This window comes from Aphelocoma coerulescens, chromosome 1, assembly GCF_041296385.1.
Source record: "Aphelocoma coerulescens isolate FSJ_1873_10779 chromosome 1, UR_Acoe_1.0, whole genome shotgun sequence".
Lineage (NCBI taxonomy): Eukaryota > Metazoa > Chordata > Aves > Passeriformes > Corvidae > Aphelocoma > Aphelocoma coerulescens.
In genome coordinates this window covers 3,846,410-3,865,590 of record NC_091013.1, presented here as the reverse complement: position 1 = coordinate 3,865,590, position 19,181 = coordinate 3,846,410, and the positions used below count along the sequence as shown (strand labels likewise).

General features: G+C 41.4%; 1 protein-coding gene across 1 annotated transcript in view; it reads left to right on the top strand.

The window, feature by feature from the left end:
* The window catches only part of DSCAM (DS cell adhesion molecule), a 444,019-nt gene that overhangs the window by 334,455 nt on the left and 90,383 nt on the right, over positions 1–19,181 (top strand). The window contains exons 12-15 of the mRNA XM_069028212.1: positions 6,475–6,671; positions 9,212–9,308; positions 10,660–10,788; positions 15,748–15,915. Of these exons, the coding sequence (XP_068884313.1) occupies positions 6,475–6,671; positions 9,212–9,308; positions 10,660–10,788; positions 15,748–15,915 (591 nt within the window). The remainder of the gene's footprint in view (positions 1–6,474; positions 6,672–9,211; positions 9,309–10,659; positions 10,789–15,747; positions 15,916–19,181) is intronic.

Sequence of the window (19,181 nt, the reverse complement as noted above, 5' to 3'; positions counted from 1 at the left end):
AAGACCTCAGGAAGAGGAAAGAATTGCCTTTGTGATTGGAGAGAAAAGCCCTTTTTTATTTTATTAATGTGTCTTTTGGTTAAAATTCATAGTTGTCATGCAAAATAAATCAACCTCTCTTCCTCTAATGTGACCTGAAACCACTTCTGAGTGAATAAGATATGAACCCTAAATGTTCACAGCCTTTGCCCTGACACATTCAATCAGATCAGGAGGTGCTGGTGGAGCTGCCAAGGACTCAAGACATCATTGTCATTTTATTAAAGCTCAGCATCAAACAAGGCCTGTTCAAGCTTGGAAACACATGTTGGAATAATATTTATAAGCAAAGTAACTTCATTTAGACCAGGGGAGTAGCTGGCTGAAATGGTATTTTAGGAAGGACAGAATCCATATTCATCCCCACACAGTATTTATTTATTTTTAGATCTTTTTTCCCCAGGGATTGCCTTTGTGGGTGCCCTAATAATGCAGTTTTTACAAACCACTGAGTCTCTTGTTTTGGTGGGGGATTTATGATGCAAACTTATGAAGCTGGGACAGGACCTGTCATGTCTGTGTTTAATTTCTCTATTTTTACACAGCAGTGCTGGTGTTTATATTTTTCTGTCAGAAAATTATTTTGCTTATAGAAGTGCTAAGGAATCTCTTGCCTATTGTGCAGAAATCCATTCATACAAAAACATCTAAAAAGCTCCTAGCCTTCCTTTTAGGGCAGGTTAGAGGTAGAAGGTAATTTGATTTCTCCAGTTGTATTTAAAAAATATTTTCAGGAATATATTTATCAATACATTTTCTGAATTTATTTCCTATACACTACAGACTCCTGAAACTAAAGCTGAATAAATAATTCAGTCTGTCACATGAATTCATCAAATCTTTACTTTTCTCCTCGAATTTCTCAGGTTTACATGTTTGAAATTATTTTTTTTCTAATCTGAAACGTCAGTGGCTATAAATTTCAAAACACTGGCTTTTAAAATTTGAAATTCATGCCATATTGATTACTGGCACAATTCAGCCAGTATTGTTTCTATCTAAGAGTTGTATTGCATGCACAGCAAATTCTTTACTAATTCCAAGCAATAGAGTAAAATATTCTATTCTAAAATCACCTCCATGAAATGATTAAACAATCCAAATTGAATTTTTTAAAATATTTATCCTAAGCAAACATGTCTCTGAGGAGGTTTTCACAACAAAAAAACACAAGTTGGTCCCAAATGTGAAGTTATTTTCAAAATTAGTGAATATTGGTAGAAAGAACCTGTCATTAATTATATGCCCACTATAATAACACATAACTCATATACATAAAAATGGGATATTTATTTTTGTGTTAAAATATTTTTGACCCTCTGAGACACAGAATTTTTTCCCTGATCTTGGGCATCTCTTGAAGATGAGAACTGAGCATGATTTTCATCTGCTGAACAGGCTAGAATTTTACCAAGGAGCTATGGGTTTAAATTGAAGTGTTTGGGAAATTCTATTGATTTAAAATTCTCTTTTCTTCACCATTTGAATTCCAGAGAGATGTTATTTAAGTAAACCCGAATGTTTTTTATCAGAAAGGGAAAACTGAAGTTATGAGTTTTAGCAAAGCTCTCACTGACTCCTGGAAGTCTACTAAATTTGAAAGTAAATTAACAAATATATATATCAACAAATAAAACTGTGATAGCTGGGCTCCCTTAAATGTAAGTAATGTATTTGCATGGCTTTTTTTGCCTGAGCAAAAGTGGATGGAGGAAGAGGGAATTTTTGAGGTAGGAAAATCCCATTTGTCACGGAGAGAAGAGTGTTCTCACTGTGGCTGACCAAAATGAAAGGACAGCTGAATTTGGCTTAAATGTTAAACTGGAATTTCAATTCATTTTTTCAATATTTTTTCAATGTTTGCAAGATGAATCCCTCATGCTCACAGACATTTCCCCAAACCAGCCAGTTTGAGCAGGATCCAGTGATGGAGCCAAATCATGAGAACACCCTGCCAGGGCAGAGATCTTCAGACCAGGGGAATCACAGAATCCCAGAATGGTTTAAGGTTGGAAAGGACCATAATTCTTAAAAATACTGAGAACTTTAGTCAGTCTTACAATCATTTTTGAATGATACATGGATATTTAGTGTTTAATTACAAATTGAAAGACAGGGAGATTTTTAATTTGCTTTTTCCAGCGTGGCTATTTCCATCTATGAGCTGAAAGAGAGAAAAGATACCTCCCTCCCTCCTTCCCTCCCAGCTCTCTACATAATTTTCTTAAATGGATGTGAATTTTTGTTTTCTATTAATTCATAAAGATTTATTCTAAAAGGATTCAAAAGTTTCTGATACCCTTCACAAGCTTTACCCAACTTCCTACAGCCTCATTACTCTGGATAATAAGACTGGTCTTTCTCAAGGTAATTCAATGTTTTCACTTTTATTTGCACTCAGTTCCTGATGAAACACTCAGCAGTGGCAGAGAAAAATAAGTCAGGTCAAGGAATTTTTACTGAATCTTAGGAAAGGCCCCGATTCAGTTTTCTTCAAGAGTAGGACAAAAAGTTCTTGTTTTGTCTGAGCCACTCCCACAATTCTTAAGTATAACCCTGGCTACTGAATTTTGCACTTCAATTTTAATGACAAAGTTGTTAATACTATAAAGCAATCATTATATTAACAAGCAATATACTTGCTAATTAATGTGATTATATAATCTAATATTTTGATATGCATTAGTATAAAAATAATATTTAATGCTTTAATAAATAATGGTTTAATATAATAATAATATAATTAAATATTGTTTTAATTATTTCTTGCTGGGTTGCCATGGAGAAAGGGGAAAATAATGAGTTGACCTGTGAAAAGCAGCTAATAAATCAGCTTTCCAAAAGAAAGCCCAACTCTAAACAGAGAAAACTCCTGGATTAATGCTGCTGGCAGAGATATGCATACCTTGAAAATGGAAATTGCCATGATTTATAAATTGTGGCTTCTACTTTGTCCAGTTTTGACCAATAGATCTCTAACTGTGCCCAGAACCACATGGCCTCAAAGAAATGGAGAACTCCAGAGAAAACAGAATTTGATTTATTGGTCCCATGGTGAAACTACTCCAAAATTGTGGAACATGACAATATCCCTTCCTTGAACCTGCAGAGCATCATGCCTTTCCCTGCCAAAATTCTCTTATATAAATATATATATAAAAATATAATTATGTGTCTGTATATAATGCACATTTGAAGAGATATAAGGCATAGACACACTTAATATGGCATCTGAATCATCTTGATACATTTCTAAATGCCCTTATTTATTTTTAAGACGTCCTAAGAGAATATCTCATGCATATGTAGTGCAGATTTAGCTTGCTTATTTACAGTTTTCTAGATTATTTTGTCAGTAAAGAACCAGCATATTTATCTCAGTTATTTGCATCAGTAATTTGATTAAAGATAGTTGGAGGATGAAGAAATATGTTGCCTAAAATATCCTTGGGAATGTGGCTTTGTTACCAGAAATCTTTTGACATAGAGGAAGATAAAAGGAAGAGCTTATGGTTTAGGATCATTGGAGATAAATTGTGAAGAGTAAGAAATCAGCTTTGGAGGAAGGGGAAATACTTAGCTGTGAGGCATTGCTATGGCAATAAGGAATCTGTGTGGAAGATTATGTGAGAAGAAGCGAAGGATAAGCAGGGATAAAGCTGCATCTGAGGAATAAAGTCCTCTTTCTTTACATGTTTTTTGCTGCTTGTATTAAGAAAGTTTGTTGGGGGGTGGAGGGGGGGAAATGAGATTTATAAGGTAGCCTCTGGTTTTTAAAAGCAAAATAGGGATTCATGGTGTTTGGTTTGACCCTGTCACCCAGCACAGGACCTAAAAGTGAGGCAGGAGTCTCTGGGACAGGCTCCTGGATGTCTGTGGGATTTCAATCCAAGCCCAGATGTCCCATTTCCTGTGTGCTCCTGGTCATGAAGCACAAGGAGGGTGGACCTGCCAGGGCAAGGCTCACCTGCACAGGAGCTCTGGTACCTCGTGGGGAGGCACAAACCCCTCACCCCTCATCTCCTGCGTGGGCTCAGAACATTTTCACCATCACCAGGGAAACTCCAAGCAGGAGATACTGATGGGAAGGAGGACTGTATCTGTAGGGAAAACCCCTTAGGTGGCGTGGGAGGTTGGCTGATTTAATTAGGGATGGGAAATGAGGCTGGAGGAGGAAAATTAGGGATTAGGTGACATGTGAGAACCCAAGGAGGTTGCAGCAGGAGGAAAGAGGGACAGGTGAAGGGGACTGGAGCATGTTGTGCTGAGGGGAGAGAGATGTGCAGAGGAAGGGATGTGTGGGAGGCTGGGGACATTGTGGAAGGAAGAAAGGTGGTGGCACAAGCTAATGGTGGTAGTGTGGACTCCTTAATAGCCTGGCACTCTTTTGAACTGGGTCTCTTATTGAACAAAATGCATAAAAGGTTGTATGGGACTACTTCAGGAAGAAATTCAGGAAGAATTTCTTCATGGAAAGGCATGTCAAGCATTGGGAGGTTTGGAGCCCCCATTCCTGGAGGTGTCCAAGGAAGGGCTGGAGGTGGCACTCAGTGCTCTGGGCTGGGGACAAGGTGGGCATTGGGCACAGCTGGGACTGGATGGTCTCGGAGGTCTTTTTCACCCTAAATGATTCTGTGATCCCGCATAGCCCTGGTTGTTCTGGGTTTGGAGGAACAAGCAGATGGGCACAAAAACCCAACTTTCTCAAAGTAACCTCCTTGTGGGTACATGGGCACACACCAGGTGAAACTGAGGTTATTTTCATTCTCTGGAATATGGAATCAGACTCATCCTAATTTTCTATTTTGATTATTGATGATTCTTTCTCTTCAAATGCTCCTCTTGAACAAAATTGATGAGTACCTAATACCCAAACAGTTAAACGAGATGTACCTCATCACTAGTGCATGTAGAGCCTCCTGCCTCACACAAGACCTTTCTCAGAGTTGCTCCTGGAATTAGATCCCATTGGAAACTCAAACCCATGGCTCCACAGGCGTTTTTAATCTCCAGGTCGGATTGGTTTGGTTCAGGAAGCCTTTGAACAGAAAGGGCTGCATCCTGACATATTGTCATGTGCAAGCATTAACAGCTCTGGCATGTGAAAAGGTCATGCCACCAAGTATTAACATTATGGGATGGCAATTAAAGTAATTCATTTAAATAAGGACTTTTATTCTGCTAGGCGGCAACAAACACCATCTAAGCAGGGGGAAAGCCTGATCAAATCAGATCCTCTGCCAGAGTCATCTGATTCAAACAGGGCCCAGAGAAGCTCAGATGGAAGGAGTGAGTTGTTCTGATAAGAAGAGGCAACTGTTCATGCATAAAAACAAGGAACTGGGGCTACTGCAGGAGGCAGCCCTGGAGGGCAGGAGCTTAGGGAAGGGATTCATTGCTAATGCCTCATGTGCTTTAGAGGAGTGGACAGATTCATTCAGAAGGAACAGCTCTGTGTCCTGCCCAGCCTTCCAGCTTCTTCTGGGCCTGAACTGGAAGATTCATGGGCTTTGATTCTTTCTAGAGACAGAAATCCAGATGCCATTCATTGGTGGACAAACCATGTGGGGAAGAAAGGACAGCAAAGGCCACCAAAGAGACCATCCTGTTTCAAAGATGCCATGTTTGGGGTTTGCAGTAAAACATTCCAAGGAGGTTTTTTTATTCCTGTTTGCAGGAAATTTGAATTCCAAAACATGAAAATACTTAGGGTTTAAGATTATTCTTGCTAGAAAGAGAGCACTTTTTTCAACATTAAAGTTTAAGCCCTTTTTAAAAGAATGGTTAATGAAGTTGACAGATATGTCCAAACTGTTCTGCAAATACCTTCTGAGTACAATAAAAACTCGAATCTAGCTAGGTTTATTGTCAGTTTAATTATACTTTCAGTTCAGTACAGTTCAGCTACGCACTCAACACATGCATGGTCTGTAAGCTCCTTGGTGCAGAGCCTTTCTTTTAATTTTGTGCAGCTCCTGGTTTAATTGAGCCCTCATTTTGATAGATCATTACTGTCACACACACTGGTAAAACATATAACAGTCAGCAAGTAGAACAGCAGCTCATCAGAAGGAAGCAGACATTTTCATCAGTTCTTTATTGTCCACATACCTGAATGCTTATTAGTTGAAGTCCCTTTATGTGCTGTGAATATTGAATATTGAATTATGTTGCAAGTCACCCTGTGAGCAGCAAAACAAATGAGGACAGGCTTCCTTTGAATTCACACCTTCCATTGTCCATTTCCAACTCCTTTCTGCTCAGTTCCCTTTGAGGTCCATCAGTTTTCTTACACAGGAATGAAAGTAAAATACTTTTTCACATTTATGTCGATACAGACAAGCTGAGTGAGACACAGATTGAAGAGCCAGCCTTGTATCATCAGACCTTCCAGCTGACTGAGGAACAACCTTGTTTTGTTTTGTCTGTTTCTAGTTCCAGCTATGATAACTTCCTACCCAAACACCACCCTGGCAACTCAAGGCCAAAAGAAGGAGATGAGCTGCACAGCTCATGGAGAGAAACCCATCATAGTCCGCTGGGAGAAGGAAGACCGGATCATTAACCCTGAAATGTCCCGTTACCTTGTTTCCACCAAGGAAGTTGGGGATGAAGTGATCTCTACCCTGCAGGTAAGAAAACAAATTGGCCCCCAAATCATCCAGATATGTCAAGGTGTGCTGGGTTTGGTTTTGATTCAGGTGCAGGGCCAGCCTGACAACACCAGAGCCCCAGCCATGGCTTGGATAGCTGGCAGCAAGACGAGGGATAGGAAACTTCTGCAATCCATCCCAAATGAAAGATTCCCTCTTCCAAAACTCCAGAGGCAGCAGGAGAGTGAGCCGGGCTCAGCCCTGCATCCTTTCTGTCTCAGGAGCAGCCTTAGCCTGTAATTCCCCAGATCATTTTCAGTAAACTGCTGATGAGCTCTGGCAAGTATCTGACCCCAACTTCTGATGTGTGTCACACTTACCCTCACCAAAATCACTAAACCACTTTGAGATAAAACTGCTGCCTTTTTAAAGTGTTCTTCTCCCTCCCTTTCACTTGCTGGGGCTTGTGAGACCACTTTATAAAGTCAGGTGAGTCACTGGATTCAGGGTGTTATTTTACATGTGCCTTTGTGAAATCTAAAAGAATCTTTCAAGAAAAAAATCATTGATATTTTCACTTAAAAATCTCGATTATCAACTTTCAGTCACATTTTTAAAAATTATTTATCAGGCCTAAGGAACTTATTATCTGTCTGATTATTGTCTAAATTCTAGTGTAACTCCTATGAAAAATTTCTTTCTTTTCCAGCCAAAAACTGCGTTGGATCGTATCCAGTAAAATTCTGGGTTTGCTTTCTGTGAGAGACCTTTGTCATTGATTTCCATGAGGAGGAATTAATTCTATGTGTGACTTTGTTCCTATTAGTATTTCTGTGATACTGATAATATTTAGTTATAGGATAGACCCCTAGGCCTCTCTGCCATCATTCTTCTTGTTGACTTTAATAAGATAACCCCTGAATACACAACAATATTTCTATTTGGAGGGCTGGAAACCTGCTTGGAGAGTTCTCTTCTGAGGCAGTTGGGTACAGCAGGGGCGTTCTACATCCATGCATGTGTTACATACAAATCCTTTCACTTCTGAGAGACAAAACGAGCCAAAAAGTAGAAAATGCCAGATTAAGGCTGTCTCTGAAGCTCTGAGCTCAGTGCTTTTGCATGATGATGTGATCTTTAGTTGTGTACTCAGCTTTTATTCTTTCGGCAGGGCCCCTGCCTCAGTGAGGCTGGACTTGGATTTTCTCTGGGGCTGAATTAGGGTTGAGTAATGAATGGCACTGTGTGATGCAAAGCTGATCTTTGAGACCAAACTTTTCACAGGCGGCCAATAATTGTGTGTTCTTTGTTTTCTGGGCACTTGACTTGAGCCCCTGGAGTCTGATTTGCAGAAGTACGAAGCCCTCCCAGCTGCAGCTTAACTCAGTGGAAGCTGTTATGAACACATGAAAGGTTATTTATTGCTCAGGACTCTGAGGGGGAAGGAGAAAGGCCCTACATGTCTCAAATTGGGCTCTGGAAATTTTTGTTTCCCTGCCTCCAAGCTCAGCCACACGTGCAAGTGAACACAGCTTGACAAGTTGCCACATCTCAGACAACTCTCCAATTTCCTTACAGCAAGTGGGAAATTAATCCATTTATCTTAACCAGTGGTGACTGGGAGTTGTGCTCACATCACCTGGGTCTTGCTGAGGAATAAAGAGCACGTGGAGTTTCCATGGCTCAGCTAATATGTGGCAACTTGTCAAGCAGCCACAAACGTTGTCATACATCTGCTTCCTTAATTCCCTACATGAAATGGTGGCAATGCTCTTCATGGTGTCAGGGCTGATGAAAACAAATTCACTCGTGTTTCTGCAATGGGTGAATTCACAGAAAATGGTGTGAGAAAATGAACGTCTGTTTTCAGGGCACAGTTTGAGCCATGTGCAGTAAATAAATTGTGGAGCAGCACACTGAACAATGAGAAAGAAATGGTATTTCAAATATCTGCTCATTTAAAAAAAATTCCTTCTTTATTGTACATGGAATGAAGCAGTGGCCCTGTAGAAAAATACTATTATGACCACGTTTGTAAATATTATATATAAATTTCCTTGCTATTAAACAACAAATTGAAAAGAAAGACCACACAAAACTTTATTACGAGGCACCATGCTGAACACTACAGGATTCACCACCAGTGTTTGAACCTTTATTTCCTCCACACAGACTTCAGCCACTTGAGTTATTTTCAGAAATAGCTGGAAAAATTTGGAGGCAGCAGGAAGCACCATTTTGTATGGCAAATTTCAGCCAACAGTTAAACACTTGGCAAACTTGTGAGGAACTGGAAACAAGGCTCCTAAGGAGAAGCAGCAGGAATAGGTGGAGCTCCAGCTCCTGACTACACATGTAGAGCTGGTAGCCTGTGTCCTCAGCCCAGGTGCTGCTGGCTTTGATAATCTCAGTATTTTGGAAGCTTTCCTATGCAAATGGATGTGTGTAACCTGCAATATCTATTTATTGCTGTCGAGGAGAACAGTCTGCACGATTTTTCTTGAGCCACACAGACAAGCTGTTGGTTTATTTTCTCTGCGTGCTGTTCAATCCATCACTTCTTTTCCAACCTCCTATAGATTCTGCCAACTGTGCGTGAAGATTCTGGCTTCTTTTCCTGCCATGCCATCAATTCTTACGGGGAGGACCGTGGAATAATTCAGCTCACTGTGCAAGGTAGGGAGAGGACAACACAAGGAAAAAAACCCACAGCTATTGTAGGACAGGAAGTGTAGAAATCTGCTGGGGGGAGGGAGGTTCAGATTCCTAATTGTGTTCCTCATTGTCAAAGAAATGAGCAGCTGCATTAAAATTTTCAGTCTTTCCTTTTCCAGCATCACAGATTAAATCAAAATAAAAGATAAGCTTGAGTCTTTCTAGATGTGCAAGAATTATTTAGATTTTTTTTCTTAATTACAATAGTTGACAATTGGTAAGGATACTTAAAACCAGTATCTTCAGTAAGGACTGTGGATATGGAGGACTGAGGGAGAGCAGGTTGCATTTGATTTTAAAGAACAAATGTGCTTCAAACCCAGGTCTGAAATAAAGCAAAAGTGATCTTACTTAATCTCGAGAAAAATGTTAAACCTACTGTGGAACTTCAAGCAAAATATCTCATGTTTAATCAGTCAAAATAAATTGAGAGCAGTTTGCATGATCCAAACTCTAGGAATTTATGTTGCCTGGAGCTGGGGTTCCCCTCCCACAGGGCAGAAACAGCAAGTCTTGGAAAGGTGACAGTATTTGAGATGCAGGGCACGGGCAGGACTCAGCCACTGGCCACTGCTCGTTCCCGTGTGGTGCTGGTTCCTCCTGTGCCTCTCCGAGCCTGCACACAGCAAATTCCTACAACTTGCAGATTTGTCTCTCAGTGCCCTTGATTCTAAGTAGCAGCAAATTCCAGCAGATGCCAAGGGCAGCCCTGTTGAAAAATTCAGGTGGAGTTTGGGGACATGTTCGCAGTTCCACCACTGCTCATCTAAGCTGCCATGACAATTTAAAGGGACATTAGAAGGGGTCTAAGTGCTGATTATTTATAACATTATCTTTAGAGGCAGAAAGAGGCTTTTCGAGTGATTTTATCAAATTATTCTGTTATTGAACTAAGACTTTTAAACACACTCAAAGAGATAGAAATTTTACTCCCTCTCCCCACCAAATTTAGCACTTTTGAGTTTAGTACTCATATTTCTATGATCATATTTTGTGTAAAATCACTGATAGCAGTATCAGTGAAAGGTGGTGTTTGGGGTAAAACATCTTTCCTGGAATGAAAGTCCGAGCTGGAGGGATTTTATAGAAATGCAACCACGAAGGTTAAAGAGGAGCCAGTATTCAAGATGACACCAGTGACTCTGAACTGAAAAGTGCTGAGTGCTTCCAGCAGGTCATTAACAGGATCAGGGTCCCAGTGAGTGCCCAGAGAAATGCCAGGAAGGCTGAGCCAGTGCCACGCTGGCTGGTGTGACACTGTTAAGAGGACGGGGTCTGTTCTGAGCAGAGCTGTGTGTGTGTGTTTGCCCAGAACCCCCCGACCCCCCCGAGATAGAGATCCGGGAGGTGAGAGCTCGGAGCATCGCCCTCAGGTGGACCATGGGCTTCGACGGCAACAGCCCCATTACCGGCTACGACATCGAGTGCAAGAACAAGTCAGGTAAGGACAGTCTCAGTAATCCCCATTGCTGGTCACTCCAGCAGTGAGTTTGTGTTGTAAAAGGTAATTCATAAATTGAAAGTGCCTGATGGAATTCTTTATCATGGTTTGTTTAATCTTCCACAGGAAGATTTATCTTCATTTTCTGTCCTTTTTTTTATTTGTTTGGTGGTAAAGACGTTAAATTTAGCAATTGCTGCTTTTCCCTTTTACCACTTCATGCTGTATTTACTGAGGCAAAAATTTTTGTGATGTTTTCATTAGTAGATAAAATATTTTCAAGTATGTTGAATCATTAGTCATCATTTTAGCCCTGCTTTGTAAATGAAATCAATAATGTACAGGAGAGATTGATAATGTACCTGAAAGATGAGGAGTGGAAATTCTCCACTGAGGCTGAAGTCAGGAATGGCAGGTTTGGAGATGTAAATTGGGAAAAGATGCCTTCAAGGGATATGCACACCTAAAAGTTTCTGGGCTCTGTTTTCTTTTTGATTGTTTTAATTTCTTTCCAACCACCCACCCGCTCCAGAAAAGTTTTTGAAAGTCACTCTCCTTTCTCACCCTAAAACATCTCTTGTATTTCTCAAATACAAGAATAAATATTTAAGAATGATGTAACTCAGCACAACCCCATTCAGGACAACTGAGGTGCTTCCCTTTGATTGAAGCAGGGACAGAAAGGGATTCCAGAGCTCTAAAATGTCTTTGTTAGATTTAGTTTGATGTTTTCAAGTGATAATGCAGAATGCAGGCAAAGATTAAGTAGGGGTCACCATAAACCTGCATTGAAAAATGATGTCTCTCTAATCATTGGATTCAAAATTAATTAGTGGAATGATAAATCAAGAGCCAGGCAGAAAATGAAGCATCATCAGATTGGATGGAAACATCAAGATACAATATACTGATAAAGGTTAAAAAATTAAAGAAAGGAAAAGAAGAGGGTGGCAGAATTGGTGTCAAAGAAATATTTCTTTGTCTGTATCTGAAGATAAGTCCTGGAGGTCATGTCCTAACAAGAGCAGATTATCTTCTCACTGCAAACAACAGAAATGTCATTTTTTAAAGTATGAGGGTGACCATTTGAAGAAACTCAGATCAGGTTTTTGAATTCTTGCACATGAATTTTGTCATTAATTAAACCATCAAGAAGATGAAATACCAAAAATTAAGAACTTGCATGGAGTAGTTGGAGGAATTTAGAACAAAGAGGAAGAATTAAGAAAACTTCTCAGTTTCCAGGTATTAAAGGTTTGGAACAAAATTTAGATTACATGTTCCAGGAACATCCTGCCAAGACCAAAGTGAATCTGTAAACTGCACAGTTGTGTTTAGTGAGAATTTTCCACCTCTGTTGCCTTTCCTGAGGACTCAGAAACTGTTTTAGATCAGACGCATCATGGAGGCTTCTCAAGAAGGAAAGCTTCAGTTTCACAGAATGTGCAGGTGACCACAAAGCAAGCATGGACTTCACTGTATATGCAGCCCTCACATATCCCATCACAAAATCACAGAATTTAGGTTGGAAAAGACTGTTAAGATCATCAAGTCCAAAGTTAGCTCAGCACTGCTGATACCTACCCCATCAGACACAAAAGGTGCATTATCTACCCTAATGGAATTAGTTACTCCACGGAAGGACCGTGAGGTTGCCTGTCCTGTAGGGTCCAGTTGCCAGCCCAGAGCACTACGAATAGCAGGAACTTGGTGTTTCAGGATGTTTTGGTAATTAAACACATCACCTGTCTGCACAGAAATGTACCTGTGGCTCTCAGACCTGGTCCTCCATGGAGACCAGTCCCGTGCAGGCTCCAGACTTTTCCATCGGAGGTGTGCAAAGAGGTCTGGAGACAAGAACAAGGGGGTGGGTCCTCCTTTGCGCCTCTCTCCGCACCCTTTTTAATTTTTTGGGTAATTAGGGCAATCTTAGGGACAAATTTTGAACCAGTTCTGCTTAATTTCGCGTTCTTGTGCTCTGGTGTGAGCTGGGCATCCCCCGGGTCGCCGAGGCCTTCTCAGGGCTGGGGGTTCCCCAAATCTTCCCCGGGATCCGCGGGGGTCCGGCCGGGCGCGGGGCCGCTGCAGTACCAGCAATGGCCACTGGGTGGCAGCGCCAGACCGGGCCTGCGAGCGGCGGCCGCTTCCCCAAATCCCCGCATTCCTCAAATCCACCTGGAAGAGCCCAAAGCTTCGTCTTTCTTCTAGGAACGGGCGGGAAGCGGCTAGTTTTCATTAACATGTGATTTTCTTAATACGTCATTCTGTAAGTACGTGTTTTGTATAACACTGAGTGATGCCAGGGCGTAACATTTTATGAGTGGAATCAAGAATAGAGTCTAAAAGTTCTTCTTTCTCCCTTTCCTCTCCTTTCCTCTCCTTTCCTCTCCTTTCCCCTTTCCTCTCCCCTTTCCTCTTTACTTTCCCCTTTCCCCTTTCCCCTTTCTCCTTTCCTTTCCTTTCCTTTCCTTTCCTTTCCTTTCCTTTCCTTTCCTTTCCTTTCCTTTCCTTTCCTTTCCTTTCCTTTCCTTTCCTTTCCTTTCCTTTCCTTTCCTTTCCTTTCCTTTCCTTTCCTTTCCTTTCCTTTCCTTTCCTTTCCTTCCCCTTCCCCTTCCCCTTCCCCTTCCCCTTCCCCTTCCCCTTCCCCTTCCCCTTCCCCTTCCCCTTCCCCTTCCCCTTCCCCTTCCCCTTCCCCTTCCCCTTCCCCTTCCCCTTCCCCTTCCCCTTCCCCTTCCTTCTCTTCCTTCTCTTTTCTTTTTCTTTCTTGCTTGTAGCCCATTGCTGTTTGTTTTCTATGCTTTTTCAGTCTTTCCTGAACTGAGAATAAAAACCGGACAAGTCAATAGTCAGTCTTAACACCTCTGTTACTTACCATGTGGACACAACATTTTTAGGGTTTGCCACAAGAAAATAAAATTAACTTTTCTTATTTCTTATTAACATATTAAAAAAAAAAAAAAAAGTGGAGAGAAATAGTTTTCTCTCTGGTCTGACTTCATTTTAAAAGGACTGCACTTGGTTTATTTTACCCTTCAAAAAAAGGGGTACAGGTATCAAAAGAAGATCCTGAAGTCCACATATGTAATAAATAAAAACTGAAAATCTATGTTTAGAAGTACCGGAGACTGTCAGTTTTCATCTCTTTCTTTCTTTATGGTGTTCTGGAATCACCAGAATTTTTCAAATGTATTTCTTTAATTTCAGTAGCTAATATGGACTACAGAGTCCTGCCACTCAGAGGTCAGTATTTGAAACAACCAAGTGAAAACTAAAGCAATTTAGTTTAGTGAAAACTAAAGCAGACTATATTAAAAAAAAAAAAAATTCTCATCATCCTCACGGGAAATTTAACACAATCTCCATACCAAGCAGGTCTTTTTTGAAATTCCTTTCCTGAAAGTACCCCACAGAGGAAGCTGTAACAAACTCAGTTGCCAAGGTAAAACACATTCAAGTGAATTTGGTTAGCACTAAAATGTCTGATTTCTAAATATTTTCTGTTCAAATAAAGCCTCCTGGGTAAGCAAACAGGCCCTGCAACCAGCCAAGTGCAGGTGTCACTGTGACAACTTGTGCCTCCTCCAGCAAGCCCTTAAAAAAGAATTCACAGTTTGTGCAAATATTTTGTATCTGGGTGAGCTTTCTATTTTTAAGCTCATCTTTGTTATCTGTTGAGCTTTCTGCAACCCTGCCCACAGTGACCCATCTGTAAAACACCCTGAGAGCCTCCAGGGACATCCCCACAGGATGCTGCAGAGGTTAAAAGGGCCTGCAGTAAGGCGGAAATGAAGGATGCCAACTCACAAAAGACATCAAAATGCTTTAAATTGATAAATTCCATTATTTTATTTGCAACAATTCGATGCTTGGTTGAAAAAGAGGGACTACTGTGTTTAGCTGATTTCCAGCCCTTTTCCTATTATATGTCTGGATAATTTATTAAAAACACAACAGGCAGATGAAAAGTAAGCATGAATAAAAACAGGGAGCTACTCCTTTTACAGACAGACAGCAAAGAGGGTTCTACATTCCCCTGACATCAAACAGCTCCTTTATCCTAACAGGAGTCAGGGAAACAGCACCAGTCCGGGAGGGTGCTGAGCCCCCAGCTCTGAGTGCTCCAAGCTTGTGCTCAGTGTGAATTCGGGACAAAACTTTCTGAGTGATCCCTCCTAGTCTAAGAGCCCTCCATCAGAATCCCAGGATCACTGGGGTTGGAAAAGCCCTCCCAGCCCATCGAGTCCCAGCTGAGCCCAGTGCCCACCTTGTCCCCAGCCCAGAGCACTGAGTGCCACATCCAGGCCTTCCTTGGACATCTTCAGAAATGGGGACTCCACCACCTCCTTGGGCAGCCCTTTCTAGTGCTTAAGCACCCTTTTCATTAAAAAATTCCTGCTGATGTCCAACCTGACCCTCCCCTGGCACAGGCTGAGCCTGTGTCCTCTCATCCTGTCACTTGTTGCCAAGGAAAACAGGCCAATCCCCACCTGGCTTCACCCTCCTGTCAGGGAGTTGTGGAGAGCAGTGAGGTCTCCCCTGGGCCATTCCTGTTAACTCCCTTCCCTCCGTTTTTTTTGAGCACAACCAACTTTCTCACTGAGTGAGGATCCCTTTGAGGCAGCCGGTCCCATTTTTGTGCAGTAGTTCCAATGTCCCAATGGTAGGAAACCACCCTCACGAAACTGGGGGATCTTTGCTGCGCTCACCAACTCCTCAAAGAGTAGCTATTTCCATGGATTTGCTGATGACCCCAGAGCTAAGATCCCATTGTTCTCAGCAGCACTCCTGGAGCAGTCAGGAGTGCTGTCAAGGAAGGGGATCACTGGATTTGCCTGTAGCAAAGTGTGTTTTCTGGATTAACACAGTGATGGCATGAAACAGTTTAACTTCATGCTTGCATTACCCACATTAACGCCACCATTTCTTCGTCTGTTTCTATTGATATTTCTTATCAAACAGACTCTTGGGATTCTGTCCAGAGAACCAGAGACGTTTCCCCTCAGCTAAACCAAGCCACCATCATTGACCTGCACCCATCCTCCACCTACAACATCCGCATGTACGCCAAGAACCGCATCGGCAAGAGCGAGGCCAGCAATGAGCTCACCATCACCACTGATGAAGCAGGTATGCCCTGGCTTTGCTGCCTCTAAATTCTGTGGGAATTATCTCTCTTTGATGTCAGGAATCGTTGCATGAAATGCTGCTTATGTGGCTGCAGCTGCATCAAAAGGAATACTGAGTTATTCCAATGAAATGTTGTGACTTTTGCAACTTCGTCGTGCAGGGCTGTAATTAAAGCTGTTCAGTGGCATCTAGTGGTCAAAGAAGACATTGTGCTCCAAATTTTCATCTTGTGCTGTTGGGAATAACACACCTGTATCTACAGTGAGGCAACTCAATCAGCAACATCCAATTTTTAGTGGTGGTGCCTCCCCTGTGGGTATTGTGGCTTTCCTTATTAGATATTAATGCAGGTAACTAATTTAAGTTACTCCCTTTTGAGAATGTTAGTCCACATGAATCAACTCTTCCTTTGAATATTCCCTCACTCAACCCACCTACCATTTATATTTCTGGTCTCTGTTTAAGTCTCTTGGCTGTCACTTGTTAATGTCATCCCCCTGTTCTTTGTTGCATTGTATTGCAGAATGACAGAATCGTTTAGGTTGGACAAGATCTCCAAGATGATCAAATCCGACCTTTATTTTTACCTTTAACTTTTTATTCTCCTCCATCAGCACCAGGAGGGCTGTGTGGGAATTTTTCCCTTTTGTGGAAAAGAGTGGCTGGAGCCACTCGTGTCATGGAATTTCTGCCTTCCTTTACCTTATGCTCAGTCAGTCCTGCTTCCTTCTTTGGGGGTATGGAGAGGACAACCAGGTGACAGTGTCCTGGCAGTGAAAATTCCCTTTCTCTTTCAAGATTTATGTTGGTCTTGGATTTGAACACCCAGAGACTGATTTTCAGTTCAGCTCCTATGAACACAACTGTGTAATTCCCACTTAATTTCTCAGTGATTTTCCTACAGTGAAAACACAGCCCTTGTCAGGAGAACATGGTTTTGGTTCTGAGGGACTTTCTGAGTAGGAACAGGACACAAGGGCTCACAGTGGAAAGCAGAATAAGCTGGAGACAACATAAGTTGCATTTCTTTTATCATTCTAGTGGAAGGAAAGCATGCAGTGAATGGATTTAACAGTGAATAGTTTATTTGAAACATATTTATTTTTTGATCAGAGATTTTCCCTTCCTTTGTGCAAAGAAAATGTGAAATCACTAGAGAAAACAGACTATCCATTCTTCTAGCCAGAGTCGTCTGTAACCCCAAAATGCCCATCTTTCCTTGTGGAAAATAGAGAGGTGGGTCTTGGATCAGCTCTCTCATGCTCTCTTATTCACCCATGCTCAGAATGTTTTTTACTTGCCAAGTTTTTCCTGACTGGTAATTAAGTTGTCAGGATCAGCAGCTGGCCTTGGAATAAAAAAAAACAGCTTCCCCATGAGCAGGGTGGAACCTTAACATCACATTTTATTTGGCTCTTTGTAATCACATTTCAGAATAAATGATCCTTTTGTCACTGTCTTTTGAGGAGCCGTTTGTTGGGAGAAAAAGACCAGCAGTGTGGAACTGTATTCAAAAGTCACTGATCTACCTAGGGAAGATTTGGGAGAGAGGAGGTCAGGCTTAGGCAGAGTTTGTGATGTTTTTCTCCTGGGTTTTTATTTCAGGGGATGCACATAGTGTGGGAACATAATTTTTTTGATCACTGTTTACTTCTGTTCTCTGCTTTTACAGCAGGCAATGGAGAACAGCATGGGTGCAGGGGATCAGAGAGAAGGTAATGAGCAGGGAGCAAAATAAAGGTCCCAGAAATACAAGATAAAAACCAAGCAACTCCAACCATGCTATTGGAAACGGGGCACAGATTCTGTATCACATATTGCAAAGAAATATCTCTGTTAAAAAGAAAACTGTAAAAGGTCTCTGTGGCAAAAGGATAGTTAAGGATGGAATGATTTCAAAGCTTGCAGACCACATCTTTCTTTCCATACAACCCCAATTAGCTCATGTGTTGGAAAATAGATGCCAGTACACACTTGCACTAACGCCTGTCAGAAAAAAAGCAGCATTATGGCCGTTGCCTAATACTGAAATCAATAGAGGAAATGGAGATATCTGGGTTTTCTTTATGCCCTTGCCACAAACTCTGTATGACATTAAGTATGTAAAACAAATGACTTCTTATTTAGCATTTCACCATGGTGTGCTGGGAGCACTTAACTATTCAGGCCTGTGAAAAAAATTTGGGGTCTTTCTTGGAAAAGTCAGGATTTTAAGGGGCACATTTTAAAACCCATTTTTAGCATCAAATGCTTCTCTCAAATTCCACTACATTATAATGTACCCTGGAGAAGTGGCATTCATTTTTGTCAACAGGGGGACAGAATCAAGGTCAGGCTTCAAAAAAATCAGACATCTCATTTTTGCCAGTGGACTTTTTCCTCTTCTCCTTCCTTTGTATTAGTGCAAGAAGAATGGAAATAAAGTTCTTTCAAGCTTTGGAAATTTGAAGGACAGTCAGGAATGGGAGAGAGAATAGGGCACATTTAATAACTTAAACATATTATAGGCTGTATTCTGTGTCTCTGCTTTCATCAGTAAAGCAAAATGTTCTGGTTCCTTTCACCACAGCTGTCATTTATTGCTGCTCCACCTCTAACAACCCCATCTCACCCTTTTTATTGCTTTCCTTCCTTTGTCATGCTATTAAACTTAATTTAATACCTTTTACTGAGGCCATATTCTGCATGAGGGAACCCTCTGCAGCAGCTCGAGATGGCTCCAGCCCTCTCCTCAGATCTTTCCTTTACAGTGATTTACCTCGCTGAGCAAGCAATTTACTTCACTTCTCTCTGTTCAATCCCAGCTGATCCTGATCTGCTTTGTAGCTGCCCAGCTGACAAGGAGGTTCCTTCTTTTTTCACCCATCTTTAAAGCCTCCTGCACAGCTTTGGCACCGTGTTGATGGTCCATGAAACTTCTGGTTCGGGCAGGAGCTGCAAGAAGCTTTTCCTATCTACCAAATGTTTTTTGTCTGATTTCCAGGCTGGAATTCTTACTGGGAAGGGGGAGAGTGTAAAGTGTGCAGGGTTTTGTGTAAAATATCTGATATTGGACTGAATGTGGTGAGCAAAGGGGATCCTACTGGAAAGTTTGCAACAGGTTGAAGGCTGGATTAGGAGCTTCTGGCTCACCTGCTTTAAATGAATTCTGCTGCTTTTCTATCACCCACAGGATTGTGACTGCTGAGAATTTGTCTTGCCTATCTCCAGATATGCTGAAACAGTACTGTGAGAGTATCTCCAGCCAAGAAAATCACTATGATTCA